The sequence below is a fragment of the Crocodylus siamensis genome, chromosome 5, assembly GCF_052110815.1.
Source record: "Crocodylus siamensis isolate JL-2025a chromosome 5, ASM5211081v1, whole genome shotgun sequence".
NCBI classification, from domain to species: Eukaryota; Metazoa; Chordata; order Crocodylia; family Crocodylidae; genus Crocodylus; species Crocodylus siamensis.
Genome location: NC_143399.1, coordinates 96,901,292 through 96,921,644, shown reverse-complemented (window position 1 = coordinate 96,921,644; position 20,353 = coordinate 96,901,292). Strand labels below are relative to the sequence as shown.

The 20,353-nt window shown below is 43.1% G+C and overlaps 1 protein-coding gene across 6 annotated transcripts in view; it reads right to left on the bottom strand.

Moving 5' to 3' along the window:
• Nucleotides 1-330: 330 nt before the first annotated feature.
• Nucleotides 331-20,353, bottom strand: part of FBXL7 (F-box and leucine rich repeat protein 7) — a 346,631-nt gene continuing 326,608 nt past the window's right edge. For 5 of the 6 annotated variants that reach the window (XM_090049871.1, XM_090049870.1, XM_090049874.1 and 2 more), the window contains 2 exons: nucleotides 14,142-14,753; nucleotides 331-3,549 (listed from right to left, as the gene is read on the bottom strand). In XM_090049871.1, the coding sequence (XP_089905997.1) occupies nucleotides 2,813-3,549; nucleotides 14,142-14,739 (1,335 nt within the window). In that variant the 5' untranslated portion in view covers nucleotides 14,740-14,753 and the 3' untranslated portion in view covers nucleotides 331-2,812. Of the gene's footprint in view, nucleotides 3,550-14,141; nucleotides 14,754-20,077; nucleotides 20,202-20,353 lie in introns of those variants that run through there. The other variant, XM_090049876.1, reaches the window with a different exon arrangement.

Genomic DNA, 20,353 nt, shown 5'->3' with positions numbered 1-20,353 from the left:
CTTTAAGACTTTCTTGTTAATGTATTTATACCCTGGATGTATTTCAAATACTTTCCCAGTTAGTGGCTTTATTTTAAGATCAAAGACATGATGTGGTGGAAGGCAAACTATATATAGACAGCTGTACAATGCTATCCCTTCTGTCACCTGCAATAATTTCTGTAGTAAATTCTGAATTATAAATCAAAAACATGCTGTTGGTGAATGCCTACTCATGTACCCAGCTCTAATGAGGCAAAAGGAGTTAAACTTTGGGAATATTTTAGATCTCTCCACTCTTAGTCATAAAGTTAATTGATTAGCTTAAATAATTGACCATATTCATCAGTTACCAATATATTGCTTTATTTCTTGGTAGTAAATTAAGGCTTTATAGTGAGATTCATACAGTATAGGCCAATTTAAACATTAGGACCTTTAAAAACCACGCCGCGCTATTATTTCAATTTAGCATAGCCAGAAAAGTAGCAACCTTTTTTATAAACAGTTAAACATCACAAGACCTTTCATTTCATGAGTGCAAGTGGCTCAATCAAATTCCCACCATTCTCAAGAACGCATTCAGCATTTAACTCTCCCTTGGGTCAGCTCTGTATTAAGGATAATGAAGAGTATAAATGGCTAGGATGAATGACACTGGATGAATGAAATGGCTGGATGACACTGGATGAATGAAATGGCTAGGATGAATGTATGCCTGAGAGATCAATTGTATTAAAAAGAATGGAAAAGAAAACTATCCTGATGGCAGCTGGCAAAGAATGGTACCAGTCACAACCATATGTTGATTTGGGGTGATGAGGAACTGAAAGACATTTTCCACATGATCATTTGAACCCCTGGCCCTTATCAGGTTTGTACAGTGTTATTTAGAATTACCAAGTTTGGTCATGAGATAAATATTCCATGTGGAAAGAAACACACAATTAACCACAGGCAAAGGAATATGCATGAGGGAAAGGGTTTTTTCTTTCTAATGGGGACACAATTCACCTCACAAGAGGGAACTTTCTGCAAACATCTGTTGCCCCCCAAATCATGTGCTACCAACATTTCCTTAGTGATTATGTATTTTCTTAACACATGGATTTTCACTTCATATCAGTGACATTATTAATGTTGTCTGGAGATGATGAGGCTACTGTTTTTATGAAAACCAGACAGGATGTTTCTTTCCCACATCTCTCTACCAGAAACATTTATAGTGCTTGGGGCCTAACATCCGAACCTGGTTGTCAATCTTATGCGGGGGGGGGTCTGCCTGCCTGAAAATATCATCACTCCTAACGTGTCTGGCATTCAGATCTGACATGACTTGCCAGAATCTGAGAGGGGAAAGCAGTTGCCAGATGATTATGATATGATGAAATGATCACATGCTCAGGGGGAAAAAGAGGGCAATGAGTAGGGGGAAAGCTTTAAAACTGATGGTATTAGCAAGAGAGAGGCTATATCAGGAATGCCTGTTGGAGCAAACAGGTTCCAGGCATACAAGGCAATGCTGATATTTTTAGTCCTTGATGTATGATAGAATTTCTTAGATTGAGGGAACACACAGACATGATTTCCCTGAATCCAGTTCTAATACAGATAACATCCCCAATCTCTTTTTCCCAAGGATGTGGTCTGATAGCTGGTTTATGACTTCCAAGTCTCGAAATCTACAATCCAGTAAACTGGAAGGCTGTGGAAAGTATGAAACTTTCTGTGTATAAATACACATACTGAACAGTAAAGTATATATTTCAACACACAGGCAGATAATGGTTCCACCCATCCTAAAATGAATCTCAGTTGTGCCATTCCCTGGCAAGTGAATGGTGAAGTGAATAAACTGTTGGCACTGGTACAGTACAGCTATACTGCGACTCTTATAGGTTTGCTTTGGTATGAACTATTCTGTAACACTTACTAATTCCCGGTATGATGTAGTACTACCTTCATTCACCATGGCAATAACGTAGGTAGGATCTCTCAGGCCAAACTGCAGCTAAGCAGAAATTACTGATATTTTCACTCCCTGGCTTAGAAAGGGATACTGGCTGCTTCCAACATCCCTTAAAAATTTCCTTTTGCTCCAGTCCTAATGCTTATTGCACCCAAAGGGCTCCAGTAGATATAGTAGCAAAGGGTGATTTCAGACAAACACAAGAAGCCCACGTTAAGTCAGTGGTGCTGACAGTAGTGTATTCACGATCCTCAAACATGGTGTCAAAGAGATTTGAGGTATGCTTTTCAAATGTGCTCAGACATAAACAGGAGCAGAGTTATGCCAACCCAAACTACATTTAAAAATCCTATCTTGTATTTCCACAGGGCTTGCTGGAATGTGGGCAAAAATTGTCAAGATGATGATGGTTAAAGATAAGGTTAAGTCATATTCAGCCATGTGGAAGAATTTTGTGGGGCAGGTCTATAGACAAATAATGGCTGTGTAGCATCACCTACACAGCTGGAATTCATATTTTAATGATGCTTAGGTTGCATCTCAAAAAGACCTATTTCTCTGGAAGGACTAGGACTGCTCATGAATGTCATGGGAATAGCACTGCAATGCTGAGACCTCACTGCTTTTAGGTTAAGGAAGCTTCTCCAAAGGGACTGGATCCAATTAGGAAAAAAGTGATGGTATAGCCGTGCCCCCCACCCCCAAAAATTATGTATATATCTATATTTTTAAACCCTCTCTAACAACATACAAGAAAGTTGACTCCCATGAGCCATTTGAGAGAAGGTAGTTACTGTATGTGGCCATGTATGTTTATCAATGTTTTTAATATTTTGTGGTCATCAGCAGGAGCTGACGGTCCTGTTAGAAAAAAGCAGGGTTGGTGTGCTCTATAATACAACGCTTGCAATGGCGTTTAACAAACCGCAGGGCATCCACAGAGACATCACAGTCCTGCACATTCAGCATCTGCAGGTCAAAGCAGTTGGCAGCAACAATCTGCAAGCCCTGGCCTGTGATGCTTTCACAAGACTTCAGGCTCAGGCGCTTCAGGTTGAAGCAGTTTAGGGCCAGGAACTCCAGGCCAGCGTCTGAGACCAAAGGACACTTGCCGATATCTAGTGACTTGAGTTTTGTGCAATTTTTGGCAAGGTATTCCACACCATGGTCCGTGATGCCCTCGCAGCCCCGCGCATTGAGGTAGCGCAGCTTGCTGCAGTACTTGGCAATATAACGGATGCCCACGTCCGTGATTCGGCCACAGTGGGCAATGCTGAGGTACCGCAGGCGTGACTCCAGCTTGGCAATCTCCCGCATGCCAAAGTCACTGACAAAGCGACAGTCGCTCACACTCAGCTCCTTGACAGACGTGCAGTAGATCATAAGGTAGCGGAGGCCTTCATCGGTGATGCGGACACAGCGGCGCAAATACAGATGCGTCAGCTGTGTGCAGTGGGCAGCAATGGTGTGCAGTCCTTCGTCCTCCAGGACAAAGCAGTCTGTCATGTCCAAGTAGCGGATGGAGATCTGTTTACCATGTAACGGAGACAGCTTGATCGAAGCTTCACGAGTAAGACTAATGCATGTCACCTTGGAGCAGCCTAAACATGAACAGAGAAAAGGTACAATGTTAGTAAGTTGCAGAACAACTCTCAGCAAGGTAAATGGCAGTTGGCATGTAAGTGGGCACATTGGATGGCATAATGCAGGCCCTGTCAGTTCTGCCAGAACCCAGAGAGCACCCTGATGAAACATTAGCCATCACCAGAACCACGTGTCCTGGTTTTGTCTGTGTCCTAACGTATGATGGTCTTTTAGAAAGTAATGGTCATTTCAAAATAAAAGAACTGTGTGTGCAAGGATCATTTACTGGACAACACTGCTTCTCTACAATATAGTTGTAAATAACAGATGTGTTCAACAATGCCACCAATGTTCTCTGATGCTTTATAGTTTCCCACTCATTGGACACAAAATGGCTTTATTTTGAAACTGCTGTTACTTTCTGAAACACCCTCATAAATTTGATGATTGTTCGAAATATCTTTACTTAGTGGCAATAGGAGAAGAGGGAGCCGACAGGCATCAGACCTGTAGTAACATCATCATTGATTTACTTTTAATTTGTGAACCAGTATCAGTGGCCATTTTTCTGTCAACACTTTAGGAAATTAAAGGAAAGCTACCACACCCAGGCAAGCAAATGTTTTGGGAATGGAACCAAACTAACCATGCTACTGATTGGGAATTGTGCCAGTAGCAGAATGGCAACCATCTAGAAACTGAATTACAATCCTGAATAGCATGGCATTTTATATTCAAGTAATCTGAATAAACCAGGGCCAGCATGGCGATGTTTGAAGGAATAGAAAATCCAGCAAATAACACGAAGTGCTAATTCCTCCCCTCCACTCTCCACTGTAACTCTCTCTTCAATTGCATTGTATGCAGAAAATACTTTTTCTTTTCTACTTTCCTTTGGCAGAACAATGCAGTGCAGCCAATGGACCAAACTTGAAGTGATGCCAGAAATGCACCCCAGGGAGCAAATTCTACCTAACCCTGGTAAGTGCAGTTCTCTTATTACCTCTGCCCCATTTTAGGGGTTAAGGGAAGCTGCAGAAGTAGCAAGTTCCTTGAGAGGAGGTAGGGATAGAAGTAGAATGCATCCTGTATCACATGTATCTCATTAATTTTGTAGTGACAGACCTGGCCTGTTTAAGAGCAAGGAATACCTCATTCTACAGTCCCTGGGTGAGATGAATTGGAAAACATCCATGTTATTATGATATATAGTTAGAATCAGAGAATCATAAAGGAGTAAGGCTGGAAGAGACCCCCCTAAGTCATATAGTTCAACCCCTTGTCTAAGGCAAGATTTTTGTTATCCAAACTATCCTATACAAATCCATTGTTTAACCTCTTAGCAAAAATACAGTCAATCTTGACACAACACAAGACATAACATCCTAACCGCCACAGAGGGACCACGGTGGCCAACATCCTGATCCTGTAAAATCTTGTTGTTATATGCTCAAGAGATCTCAGGAAGAGGGCCATCCCCCACCACTACAGAAGATACATTTCTGTATTTTCTTTATGGCGGGTTACCTGCTTGGACTTAAATCAAAAGGATTGTTAAAGGAATCAGCTAGGATGGGAAACATAACAACAAAGATAAGAGATGTTGATGAAACAACTGGTAGGCCATCTATACACAAAGGCTCCAGAGTGGTAGAAGGGGGCAGAGGGTGGTGATTTAATTAAAGCACCTGCAGTGTCACATGTATTCAGTGTCCTGTGCTTCAAAATGGCCCTCAGGGCACTTTAATATGTATAGGGTCTGTTACATGTATAGGTGCCTGTAATGTCCCCTGTTCACTTAGTTTCATTCAGGCTAGAAAAGGTGTAATCCCCCTTGAGGCCTAGGGCCAGATTGTAAATTCTAGCCTCTTCTTAGCTTGAGGGAATTCAAATCTATATCTCTCACCACACAAGGCTGCCCTAACTACCAAGCTATTACTTCGTTACTCAGCCACTGAAGATGACTCACAATACCAAGGAGAAGTCAGATCACTTTGGAATCCAATCATTAGTATAGCCATTTGAGAAAAAGAGGAGACCTGGGTTCTTGCCTCTATTCCAAGGACTACTTATGAAATATAAAAATGTATAAAGGAGGAAGTAGAAGAGGCTTGAAGGAGGAAAAATGAAGAAGGAAGAAAGCAGGACACTTCTCTAGCAGCTCTACTTACTGAGCTAGAGATAGTCATACTCACATGCTCTCCCCTCTCTTTCCTAATGGGTCCTGATTTTTTTTCTGAACAGTGACCCAAAATCAACAGAAAAGATGAAAAATGTTTCACATCAGAAAGCCTACAGCCACAGTAGGCAGAGTGACCTCTTAGAAAGCAAGGGCTGAAGGTTTTAAACCCCTCAGGCCACAGGAAACCTAGTTCCCTAAACATTAGACCACTGGTTTTCAACTTTTTTGGATCAGTGTACCCCTGGCAGCCAGACATGGACCCGCGTATCCCTGGAGGGATGAGGCTATGACAGGGGCGAGCAATTATTTTGGGCAGAGGGCCACTTACCCAGTTTTGGCAAGCTGTGGAGGGTCGCATGGGTAGTCCCGCCCCTTGACAGGTGCCCTGCCCCAGGTCACCATCTTGGGACCAATGTCTCCGGGCCAGTATTGGTTGGGCCCAGAGCAGGGCGCAGGCTGGCAGGGGTCTGTGGAGCTGGGCTTGGCTGCACTGCACCAGCAGGGAGAGGGGGGAGCTGGCCTGGCTCCACAGAGCCCCTGCCGCCCGGAACCCCTGTACTCCTGCTGCCCTGTTCTGGGCCCCACCGGTGCTGGTCCCGGGACACCAGTTTGGGCCCCCTGCACCTGCTCACTTCCAGTGCCCCCCCAGCCCCGTGGTACAGGCAGGGGGCAGCAGGGAATGAGCTGGTGCTGAGGGCAGGGAAAAGCGGCCCTTCGCCCACCCTATGGCCAGCACTCCCTGCTGCGGCTGCTCACAGCCTGCGCGGGGCTCTCCTGAGCAGGCACAGGCAGCCTCACGTGGGCTATGAGTGGCTGCAGCACAGGGCACAGGGCGCAAGGCACAGGGTGGGTGAAGGGCCACTCTTTCCCTGCGCTCAGCTCTGGGCTCACTTGTCAGGACTGAACTGCGGCAGTGGCAGCCACTGCGACTCCCCCATTTGCTGCGCAGGGCAGTGTTTGCTGCTGCCCGCCCAGAGGTTGCACCATGGTAGGCTGAAGTGAGGCTGCCACCACTACCTCTGTGGTAGCCAGCAAGAGAGCTCTGAGTGGGTGGCAGCAGCAAACACTGCCCGGCGCGACAAGTGGGGGGGGCCGCAGCTGTTGCCGCCATGCGCAGCCCTGATGGGAGAGCCCGGAGCTGCACAGGGCCCAGGCTGGCAGCGGGGGCGGGTCACAAGCTGGTGCTGAGTGCAGGGGAAAAGCAGCCCCTCACCTGCCCCATGATTGGCACCCTGTGCTGCAGCTGCTTGCAGCCCATGCGGGGCTGCCTGTACCTACTCAGGACAGCCCCGTGTGGGCTGCGAGTGGCTGCAGCAGAGAGCGCTGGCCATGCGGCAGGGGAGGGACCATTTTTCCCTGCACTCCACACCACCTCATTCCTTACCTTCCCCCCCTTACCTGAGTTTCCCGCGCTGGGCCAGCTATGTGTTCCCAGGGCAGATGCCCCTGCTGGGGCTCCTGGCTGGATGGGCGGGGCTGGGCAGGCTCTACTGTTGCAGAAGCCTGTCGAGGATTCCTCTGGGTCCTACTCCCTCTGGTTCCCATCATTTTTGGCAGAAACCAAGGACAGATAAATTTTAATTTTCAAAATTTTTTTAGGGGCCCCGTGGGCCAGATAGAATGGCCTCATGGGCTGGATCTGGCCCATGGGATGTATTTTGCCCGCCCCTGGGCTATGACATAGCCTCTTTAGTGTTGCCAACTTTGTGAATTTGTCACTAGATTCAGTGACTTTGGAGATTCCTAGTGAGAAAAACCCAACCAATTAAGGCCTCTGTACCAGCTTATTATATCCAATATTTGAAAAACAAGAAGGAAGGCAGATACCACTAAGAAGTCCTGTCTCAGAGGGGTTGAACCATAAGGTTGCTCCCAGAGAGGGGAGAGGCTCTTTGAGTTCACCAAAAGGATGAGTTCAAGAGTGATTAAAAGTAAAATCTTCCCTGAAACTGTAGCACTGGCCAAAGAAGAATGCTGAACAAGGCCAAAGAAGAATGCTGAACCTATAACAAATTTGTGGGGATGGAGGCAAAGGGCAAATAATAAGCAGAATAAAAGAAATCAGTGAGGGTAAAAGGAGGAAGCAAGTAAAATGGAAACATCAGTGGATGCATTAGAGCTACATGAACCTAGAAACACACAACTCGGGTAGCTAAGAATTGATTCTATGATGCAAATAAGATCATGACAACTTTTGGCTGCTGAGCATCTCAGAAAAACTGTACTATCCACACATGTCTATCCAGACACGAGAGGAACCCACACAGAGTTTGAATGAAAGGTTTATAAAAAGTTTTGTTTGCATTAAAGATAAAACCTTAGGAGAAGGTCAACTGGTTTGTTCCCATAATAGGATCTTGGCTTGAAAAATCATTCTCCAACCTATTATGTTTCAATCTTAACAAGATTTGCCAGTTTGCTTGATCAATTAATTAATCAACCTACTGAAGTTTTTTATCTAAGTTTTCGATTTTCCTAAAAGAGTTGGAAAGTTAAGCTGAACTCTAACCAATGTGCAATTGGCAAGTTTTACACAGCACCTGGCAAAACCTTGCTATCTTGAGACAAACAGAACAATTCTGATTAGTCAACAACAAGCTCTGAACAATCAGGAATGCTTTTTCCCTTCCCAATATACCAGTATACATCCATGCAGAGTATGACATAGTTTGTGAGCATAAATTATACAAGCTCAGAGCTTTTGAATACAAAATGTAATGAAGATTCATTAAAGATATTAAAATAACATGATTAAAGTTTTCAAAAGGGAAGAAATACTATTTAAATTCAGCAGTGTAATAGATAAAGCAAGGGTCCAATCCTCTAACTGAGTCTGCTGAGATAGAAGCCAGGCAGAGCACCACCTTTCATGGCACTTGGCATTAAGTCACAGGTCTGTCTCTACACAGATCCACTTAATGAGGAAGGTCTAAGTACAGACCCTTTAAGTGCCTGCTTTTAGCATCAGGTCAGTGAGAATAAAGGTCTGCAGAGAAAAACATTCTGTCTGTTAATATCTGAAAAAGGAGGGACATATGAATGGCTAATGCATATCTGAAATGAAAATAAAAAGGTCAAAAGTCTCTCAGCAGTGCAGGAACTAAAGTATATTAATATGCGATCACTGTTCTGACAGGCTCAGCATTTCCTTGTTGTCTAGTTACTTTGGCTACAGCATATTGTATTTCATAGGAAGGATGTTCAAAATGGTTCCACCAGAAAGATAATCTGTGTTGATATATGACTGATTGAATTTTCTTTTATTAAAGTGAAAAGACATTTTTCTGGGTCTGTGACAATTTTTTGACCCAAATAATAAAGATATAACCCCCCTCCCTCCCAAAAGCAGGGTTTTTTCATAGATGAAATAATGGATTTAAAATGGGAGGAGAAATGTCTAAGTGGACTGTGAAGGAACCTTGGCTAACCTGGTAGACAATAACTTGCAGTCAAGCTCAACAAACTTCTTAAGTATCTGAGACTGTCCATGGACTGTGTTGAGAGTTACAAAACACATTTTATGGAAAACACTGAGAATGAATAGAAATGCCTGTTTTTACATTAAAATATTGATACATTATCATTGTCAATCTTTCAGAACAAAGAGGTAGATGGAATGAACATATTATGAAAATTTTCAAGTGAGTTAGCTATTGGTTTCTTTTGCAAATCTAGCTTGAGTCAAATATCTAGGACCTTCCAAGACTGAGAAGCCACATCTTCACCAAGATTGTCAAAGTCTCCTGTATCTAGAACAGAACACCCACCAAATCTACACTAGTATTACTGTACTTCACATGAGGACTATGAGTTCCAGAATCCTTTCCACATTTATGCTCACACCTTTCTGCTCTAACTGCCTTTACCACTTGAATATGAGTAGTCTCATTATTTTAGGCTACATTTTTGCTAAGACTGTGCCCTCTCTCTTCTGTACAGGGGCTGGCCAGAAGCTAAGATTTCATATCTAAATGCTTTTTTATAGACCTACAAATAGCGCTATTCCTATTCTGAGTCTTTGGGGCAGAGATCACATCTTACTCTATTTGCAAAGACACCCCCCCTAACCAGAAATCAAAACACCCAAGAAAATGGAGGAAAACTATCCAGGAGGGAGAAGATGTCTGGATTATGAACAGGAATGAGGTGGTGATGAGATTGCTTAAAGAGAAGACAGGAGCTCACAGTGAAGAGGAGGTAAAAATTATAGTCAGAAAAGGGAAGGATATTGTTATGAAAGCACTTTCAAAATACCCTAGGTAAAAACTAGCTTTATTATATTAAACTGCAAGTGGATTCAAACACTCAGAGCTGAATTCTCCTGAACTTTGAAACATAGATAAGCTTAAGGTCTGGACTTAAAGTCATAGGGTGTTTACATCAAAGCCACTTTCAGGATGAAGTCAGTTCAGAAAAATGTGCATTTCCAACTTTACCCATATGCCCTATGGGGAGCGGGGGGGGGGGAGGAGGGGGAGTTTCTAATTATGACATTATATCCATGCATATTACATTAAAGGGTAACTGAAAACAAAGAAACTAAATGTACACTATTGCAAGCTATGGACAAGTAGAGCTTCATGGTTAAGTTGCCAGTTTATCAAAAACACTTTAACTTCTTTCTTGTATGAAGACGATTACTGGTTCCTTAGACAATACTGGGGGAAAAGGGAAACTGGCTTCATATTGTGCTGTCCAATTCCACTTCTCTACCTTGTTTGGGTCTTTCACACAACAATAGAGGGAAAGAACATTTTACAAATAATAACATGCAACTGTAAGGACAGAAACTGCAGAACCCAGGCCCCAAACCCAAGCTTTAGTGCCCAAAAAGGAGTTATAAGGACTCTGTGGGCATTTATACACCTGCTAGGAGTGTGTGCGTGTGTAGGGGGGGAGAGGTAGGGGGGAAAAGAGTGCTTTAATTAGAGCGGTTCCGAAAGCCACTCTAATTTAACCACCTGTAGTGTCTTGTGTATCAGGACCCCTGCAATTCAATATTTTGATGCATGAGATGCAGAGGCTGCTGGACGCATGCTAATTAGCATGCTTCAGCAGATCTGGTTAATCGAGTCTGTTCCAACACACTGTAATTACAGGGCATCAGAGCAGTCTCCCCACATGTCTATAGGCACCCCCTATTCTGCCCTTGCACATAGAGGAGATGGACACCTAATGTTCTTAGGCTGTTTTGTGTCTTTTTAAGACTTAGCAGTTACCTGGGAATTATGATTGGAAACTCCCAAAATTCCAGTGGGAGTCAATATTAGAGCTAGAAATTCTAGTATTTTAATCTCTGCTCTCAGTTTACTAAATCAAGAGACATGTGATCTTAGCATAGGACTGCACATACAATTCATTCTACCACTGGGAGAATGGAAAGGTGTTGGACCAGGACTCCTCATAGAACTTTTTGGCAGTGTAGATAACTGGACAAACCTTCAGCTTCTAAAATCTTCACCCATAAATCTTCCTTCGCTAGGTTGTATGATATGTGGTGTATCTGCCAAAAGGAGTGAGGATGTGGACAGACAAAACAATTATACCTGTTTTTTGTCTGTCCACATCCTCACTCCTTTTGGTAGATACACCACATCTCACTGAACTGACGTAAGTTTTTTCTCTGTCTCTTTTCATATGGAAGGAAGTGCAGCCATACCTCTCTAACTTTAAATGTTTTATTCAAATTGAAAAGTTGAGGAGTTTAGGGTTACTTACGTGGGGCTGGGAACAAATGGACCAAACAATTAGATCAGTTCAGTTGACACATGCATTTGGATGGCAATCCTTTTCCCTTCTTTTCTAACTGGTGTAACATTAGCTCTGCTCAAAGCTGGAGTTTTCAATGAAATTGAACTAACAGAATAAAACTCATTGGCTGGTTAAAGGACTCTTGTAGCTAGCTTTCCCAGGAGAAGCAAGGATGCTTGCATGATCTGATCAGGCTTTCTACAAGGTCAGTATTTCTAACTCATGATTTTAATAAAGTGCCACAAAATCGTGGATCCCACAGACTTCAGGCTCATGCTGGTTCTTCTCATCTATGTCAAAAGTTTGACATGTATGGAAATCACATCAAATGGATTATTACTGGAATCCTTTGAGCTTTCAAGCAACCTGATATCATTCTTTTGTCATCTGTGAGAATAACCAAAGCCACAAGTAGCAGGGGTTTTAAAATTCTTGCAATGTGTCAAATTAATGTAAACCTTTACATGTATTGTATGGGTGCTTTCATTTTTTTGATGCACCTTTAACAATAAGCAAATGATGCAATTAAAAATGAACATGCAGTAATAGAATGCCCCCTCCTGATGTGATCTTTAGAGACTGTTAAGATAAAAATCAAGATTTGTTAATGATGTGTATCTTTATTTAACTTGTACAGTTTCATAGTTTCTAGGGTTGGAAGGGACCTGAGTAAATCATCGAGTCCAACCCCCTGCCATAGCAGGAAAGAGTACTGGGGTCAAACGACCCCAGCAAGGTGTACATCTAGCCTCCTCTTAAAGACCCCCAGGGTAGGAGCCAGCACCGCCTCCTGAAGTACTTAAGTCTGGCTAGAAATTGGAGCTAAAAATACTCTTACCCATGTTACTAGAAATAATTATTAAAACTCTTCCTAGACTTATTTTTAGGCAAACCCATGAATTTGTCTTTTGCATCAGTGTTATTCTATGGAGGACAAAGAAGTTATTTCACTTTCAGACTGAAGAAACTAAAGAGGGAGAGAACAGACCAGATTATATCAGTCTTCTCTCCAGTTCTTACACTAATGTAGAGTGAGACTCTTTTTGATTCTTTGACAATCTCACCTCTTCGGAGGTCAGAGAATGTAAACGTAGCTCTTGGTATTCAGAGCACGCCATCTATTTTAATACTGAGTGAAAGTGTACCCCTCACACCTGAAAAGACTCAAGTTTTCTTTTCTTTCTGCTTTAATTTTCATTTACCTCTGACTAGTTTTGTACTAACTGTGTAAGAAGTTACTATTAAAAAATAAACATGACACTAGGTTGTATTGAACCAATTTTAAAATCTTGTTCATTTTTCAACACATACAATGTGCAGGCCAAATCCTGAAGTCAAGACTTGACTAAAAGGTCCTTCAAACCTGATTGCCAACTCACTGAGGTGACTTCACTGGCTTTAATTAAGTTAAAGATTTTTATGTGCAAGCCAGTTAAAATTCAATTGAAACCAATTGTCTTGTTTCTGCACTGAATGAGGATTGGAAGCCTTTAAATTTCCACTGAAGTTAGTCCAAGCTGAAATACTCAGGACTTAATGGATTCATGTCCCACATAAGAACCTGTTTTTACGTCTTACAGATGACTCAGTGTGGATAATGAAATAACACTTTTTTCATTTCTGTTTCTGGTTGCTTGTATTTTCTGGTTGACATGCAGTAGAATAGTAAGCTTAGGACTTCAGCTCAGCAGGGTATTGTTGAAATCAAAGAAAAAAAACAAACCAAGCAGCACTTCACATTTCTAGTTACAGTTTTGCAGGGGCCCTTATGCAAACTTTTCCATTAAGTGCACTTGGTAGAGACAGACTGTCAAGGGCCCTTTTCATTAACCTGGCAGAAACAAGGGAAACCCCAGCATTTATTTAGACTGAACAGAACATTTTCAGTTGGACTTGGCCGTAAGGTGTTACAAGTGATAAGTGCTGGCTAATGGAGTATTACAAGAGAATAAATAGAGTGGAAATATATTCCAAATGTTACATGATATTTAATCACAGGTAAATCCTAGCCTGCAGCTTTTTCCCTCCTCTACATTAATATTTTAGATTCTTCTCTTCAGGGATCTTTGCAGTGAAATGTATACGTTTAATACTTTGCACTTCTTAAAATGAACTCTCCTGTAAACATTCTTCCCCCAACTGAAAGAGACAATAAGAAACCAGCTGCTTACGTCTTATTCAATCTTTTGTGCCAAAACTGATTTTGTGTTTAATTTTTGCCACTGCTGAGTTTTTAGAGGAAGTTAAAACGATGAGGCAGAGGTACAGACTGGGGAGACTTTTAATGTCTCATGTGGCTTGTGTATGACCTATGCAGCATTTATACATATACCAGGGCATAAATCTATAGATTTAGCATGGGAGAAGACATTTCAAAAGATAGGAAAACATCATTTAACTGATAAACATCCTGTTACTGATGGAGAGTTTGGAGTTCCTTAAGTACAAAGATGCCCACTACACCCTATGCAGTGATACATTTAGGAGTGAGAAAGTGCCTTGGAAGATTAGTGCCTAGGAAGATAAGGGGAAAAGAGAAGCTCTTTGCTTCTGGGCAGTTACCTGGGCCAAGTTATGTGCTGCAGCTCTCTGCATTCTCTCTGTCACATCCACATATACACAGGCTGGAATCCCTCAACCCAGGTTACATTATTTTTTCTTTAGTTATGTTGTTACCTGACACATCCAGGTGCTCCAGGTTTGGACACAGTGACACCACATCAAAGACTGCTTCGTTGGAGATGTTGTAACAGCCTGACACCTCTAACCTCCTCAGTTCTGGACAGCATTGAGCTATGGTATAGAGTCCCCTGTCTGTGAGCCGCCTGCAGCCACTAACAATTACTGTTTCCAACATGAGACATACATTTGGTGTGTCCTGACAAAGCCTCCGGGTTAGCACTTTAAGAGCCCTATCTACGTTGATTGTCTCGCCTGTCAGGCGAATAGTCCTCCAAAGCCGTGGATCCCAAGCCAGGTTATACCAGCGGCGACACACCCGGGCACAGCGGCACAACTGATTGGTTGGCAGGAAAGAGAAAATGTGGATCATGGAGTGGTCTGGGAGCCGATCTATGTTAGCTTGTTCCTTCTGATGCTTGGATGCCAGCCGGATGAGAGGATGAGTAAGGCGAGTTGGAGGAGGTGAATGGACCATAGCAACTGTCTCCCCAGTGACTGAGGATGAGGAGGTGGAAGATCCTCTGCCATTATGGCAGCCTTGTGAATTCTGTGGACATATTAATGCTGGACTGGGTGTGCTGAGTGTCCGCATACTCAGGTCAGAATCTGGAAAACACCAAAGCACAGAAAAGCAGTGAACAAATGCCATCAGCAGAAGCCATATCCTATAGCAGAACAAACCTGTCTTATACAGAGCTCTCTGGCTTTCAGCATAGCACGGGGACATTTCTTCAGGGACCACAGTATGGTCTAATTTACACTGATGTAACTGAATCTGGTGCCAAAGATGCCTGCCAATATCCTCAGACTAGACTGCAACATGTGAAAAATTTCACTAAGAAGAACCTTGGATGAAGGATGGGCTCTTATGATGTTGTAAACTAATGTTTTTGACCTAACTTTGGGCATGAATCTCCAGACACTTTGTAAATATTTTTCCTTATCCAAAAAAGCCTACCTGGACTCAGCGTTATTGCTCACATCAACGGGATCAGGCCACTCAAGCCCCAGAGCCCAGGCAGCTCTGCATTGCCTTCACTCTCCTGCTTCAGAGCAAATAGATATCCACTGAAATAAAGCACCACTATTTTATACTACCCTTTGTCGCAACACTTAATGTGGTGTAAAAAGGCAGGGATGTCTATTTGCTCATCATTTGTGCCGCCGTCTGTCAGGCAACATCTATTTCTACCCATGGGCACATCTACATAAGCATTAATGTACTTTAGTTAATACACATTAAATCTAGTAGCTGTGATGTACTAGGAAAATGTGCATTAGCTTGTCTTAATGCATATTAACTAAAGAGCATAGGGCACTTTACACATGCTCTGGGGGGAGGGAGGCAGCACTTTAATTAGAATGGCTTCAAGAGCCACTCTAATTAAAGCACCACAGCGTCTCATGTATCAGCATCTTCATGCTTCAACATGGCAGCTTGAACATGGCAGTTTGAACTAAAGCTTGTTCATTAATTCATATGAGTCTGCTCCAACACTTGTGTAATTATAGTGCATTGGAGTAGCCTCCACACTTAGTTTTTAAGTGATGGTTAATGAGCATTAATCTCTTTAATGTTCATTAAAGTGTCACTTAAAATGTGTTATTTAGTTAATGCACATTAAAATAGGCTAATGTGCATTAAGGCGCACGTGTAGACATGCCTACAGGGTGGGAAGATAAACATGAACGTAAATCATTGCAATTTGGGGGGTTTTGCCATTGCTCTTCTCACTAGGATTTTGATAGCAATAAACACCTTTTTTGTTCACTGCTAAATTACTGTGTGGCAGAAACCTTCTGCCATTTTTGATGGCAACTTAACTTTGCACTGCGACCCCCCAACACCAACTCAACCAAAAAGACACGTTTCTGTTCCTGCTGTGTTTGTGCATAAGTGTTGCACATAAGAAGGGGAAACTGAAGGTTTTTACACAAAAAGTCAGCAATACTATTTTCACTACAGGGAAAGTTAGTGGAAGGAAACAAAAGCAAAGTCAATTCTCTCAGTTCTTGTCATCTACTCTTATTACAAGCAACACTAACACTGAACTGCAAGAGATTTAAAATCAGAGAGAGAAGTGGGCTTTTCATGTTGCTGTTGCCCCATTTGTGTTAATTTACAGCAATCAATAGCAGTTAGTTTATTTCTTCTGAAACACAGATGAGCCTTTATTTTTCTACCAGGCTTTGTCCCATCTACTAATATTGCAGGAGAGAAATTGTGCTCTCAATTCATTCCCTCCCACTTATCACAATACCATTTGCAGGTTCAGTTATGGAAGCTATTTTTCAAAACAGATGTTGCAAAGAATAGTACACTCTGCCTCATATGGCAATAACACACTCCTGTTTAATGAGTAAAAAGGTGAACATGTTTGTGCACACAAATGCAATAGTTCCTCATTGCCAAGTGAGCTGTGTACCTCTTAGGGCCCTAGCACATATGGCATTTAAAGGAATGATGGCATCTGATCTACAGTCCCAACAATTGTGCCTCCTACTACGCTACATATCGTGTATGGCAGGGCATGTAATTGTTGGGATCAGGGATCAGATCCTAATCACACTATTATTACTTGCCAGTGCAGGGGCAGCCTTGGATCATAAGCCCCCAGCACCAATGAGTTGGAAGAGCAGTGCCCACAAGTCCAGTAGGCTGACAATCAGCTGATTTTTGGCTCCAGCTCTGGACAGCATTAGGACCGGTTTGAGTCCTCAGTGTTGTGGGACATTAAACCCTGCCTCTGATTCTTGGCAGCCCTGCTAGAGCTACCAGACATTGTGTTTAAAGTCCTTGGCAGGGAAACTGTCAGGGAACTTTTTAAACCTCCCTGGTCACCAGAAGCCAGAATCTAGGGAGCTTCTCCCCACTATGTGGGGCCAAATGCCCAGGGAGTTTTAAAAAGCACACCTGCAGCACTGTGTGGGGAAAGGGCAGCTGGTAAGCTGTCCAGCTGCCCGTTGCCAAACTATGAAGTGGTGCCTATAGATGAGGAACAGGGAGCTGCCACTTCCATGGGTACCCCAAGAACTTAAAGTCATAGAAAAGTAGGTCTGGAAGCAACTTCCAGAGGTCATCTAGTTCAGCCCCTGAGGCAGAATCTTCCTCATGCAAACCTTCCCATACAAATTCATAATCTAAACTCTACATAAGATGATGAGCAACCCTATCACAATACAGACTTAACGCCCTAACCTGCCACATCTGCACCAGGGTCCACAGAGCCTATTAGGTGCTGGTCACCCCTCCCCTTCCCTCCTGCTCTGCTGCAGCTGGCCCTGTGTAGCCCTGTGCTGGTTGTTGCAGTGGGCTGGCAAAGCCCCTTGCTGGCTGCTGCCACCCATGGCTTCGTGGGCAGTGCTGCCTGCCTAGTGGGACTTGTCAATCCTTTGGCCCCCAGCTCCTCATTCTACTCCAGGCGTGTGGGTGCAGCCCCCTCCTCCATAGCAGGGTGGGGCAGTGCAGGCAATGGCCTGGGGCTCAGCATACCCTCCCCTGCCTGCCTGATTTTGCAGTCATAGGTTGGAGCCCTGGGCTTCTGCACCTCTACAGTGTGCCTTGCCTGCCCTGTCCACGCCCAGACCTGAGCTAGGACCCACCTGCTTGCCCATTTTGTTATGAGGCATGGCCCTGTGGAGCCACTGAGTCCCTGATGCACTTTGGGGGCACTGGAAGTGCTGGTGCTGGGCAGGGGCACCCCACAAGCTGAGCCAGAGCAGCTCTACATGGGCCAGGACAGTGGTCGCCATACTTATTAATCATTTAACTGTTGTAATTACAATAGGTTAAACTGATATTTTTTAAAGTGGTATTTACGTCCCTACAATCAATACATTCTGAAGACAAACTTCTTAAACCTTGGAAGACTTTAAATAATCTGAGAAGCACTTGTAATACTTCAGGAACCACCCCTCCTCTTAAACTTGTTGCCAGAAGTGTCACACTTGTACATGTAAGTTAGGTGTCAAGTTTCATTTGTAGGCACCTAAGGAAAAAGGTCAGAGATGCTGATCTTGTTAAACCCCTGCTGAAATCACTGGGAGTGCGTGAAACCTTTGAAAGCCTATTCGCATAATTAAGTTCCTTCTTCTAGCACCAAAGTCTCCACATAATACACCAACACCCCCAGAATGAGATTGTGGCATCATGATCTCACTCCGAGGCAAGAGCCAAGAGGGCATTATTGGGCAACTGAGCCCATAAAGTAATTTTCTACAGGACTGAAATTCTTTCAGCAGCTTAACAACATATTTTATAACAGTATTGCAAGCTGGCTATTCATTGCATACCCATAAGGCGGAAGAAAAAAGGAGGTGAGTTCAGGCGAATTTTGCCCATAAAAACATGGGAGAGCTTTTGCTAGAGTTTAAATTTTGGATTTTAAACTTCTTTGCAGAACAACAAGAAAGTTTTTTTACCTCCCTGCCTGCCCTCTGACACCTTCAGGGAAGGAATTCTACCTGATCAACACATCAAAGAGCTACTCAGCACAGCTCACAAAGACAATGTCATGGACCCAGAGGGACAGCCTTCCATCTTCAGCACTCACTGTGCAAAAAATAAGTTTATATCCTACATATCGGGACTTTTTACCATCTTGTACTTTTCCCAGAGCCTGATAAAGGGACTTTGATCCCAAAAGCTTGCAGAAAAGGATAACTTTCTTGCCATTTTCCAATTGGTTAAATAAAAGGTATCATTTTGGAACCAAGACTTGTAGTTTTTTGTAAATCTCTAGCAAAACACTCATTGTGAGTGACCATCCATCCTCCACTCTGCAGAATTGTGGGGAAGGACTTACCAAAGAATCATCTAAACCCACAACTATTTCTGCTCTCCAATATTTACCCAGTGCTAGCCTACAGAGTTTAAGTCATGCTAAGACAGAAGATTTAATGACAGCATGGCATCAATAAATACAATTCCAAAGGGCAATTTAATACATGCACAACAATTTTCAATATATTCTCTCCAACTAGATAACTGCCTGTTTTACAGAAACTCTTTTTTTCCCAGTTAACTTTTGTTTAATGCTATGGAATACATATTTACATTTTGATGACCTTAAAAGTCAGAATTTACAAAGCAGCCCTACACTTACTCCCTTTGATTACCAATACTTTTGTGCAAGGCATTTTTTATTATAGCCTTGCTCAGTGTCTAAAGATTGTTTGTTGCTGTAAAAAAAATTCTTAAGAGTCATAAAAAACATCTAAGAAGTTCTTTGACAGCAGCAGAGCTGTAAACACTGATACAAGGGAGGGGGAGGAAAGCATGTAGATGAATTCTGTTATTCCATTACGAATGTTATTTCAAAGGGTTGTTTTTTGTTATTTTCTTTTGCTTGTTTTTGTTTCGTTTCCCAATTAAGTTATGAGTTGAGGGTGGTAGTGATTGGGGGAGGGGGAGACGATCTGGAAACAGCATTAAGGAGGTAAAACCTCGTTACTCTGGGAGGGTGGGAGTCCAACTTGTGCTTCACCCAAAGTATGACATCTCTAAACATGGGACTATACTAATCAAGAACCTCACCTTTTCTTCTGTATTAAGGCTAAGTACAGACAGTCAAGAAGCCCAAGGCTGAATTGATTCAGTCTGTGCAGGTTAGTCTAAGCTGCAGAGATTGAACCAATAAACAGATAAACACACATTCACTTTTGAATCAGGAAATGCAGCCACATGCCTGCAGTGGCTCAAGCCAGAAGCTGCTAGAGCATGACTGCCAACCACTGCCTTAGCCCTCCAAGACTTTAACCCCCTCACTGCTGGAATGGAGGGGGCATGGCCAGGCCCCAGCCCATGCTCTGCCTGGGAGGGGGAGGTAGTGGCACTGAACTCATAAAAGCTTAAACAAGAACAGTTATTTCACTGAAAAACTATAAACTGAAGAATTTATAAATGCAGCCTGGGCTGTGCATTTGCTTACTCTTCCTGCTGCCCCTGAGGCCTCTGGGATTTGCAGTCCAAAATCAGGGAAACAGGACTCTTAGGGTTCCTTGTCACTTCCTCTTTCTGCTTCCAGATGCCTCTGGGATTTGTAGTCCACAGTCACAGCTAGCAATAAGTCTTCAGCAGGGCAGGGCAGCTCTGTACTTGGGGGAAGGTAAGTTTAATTCCCCTCCCTGGCCCCAAAACCCAGCTGGGTTTTGCCTGGGGGTGGGGGGGAGTAAGCCAGCCAGTGAGCCAGCCCTCACTGCTCTGG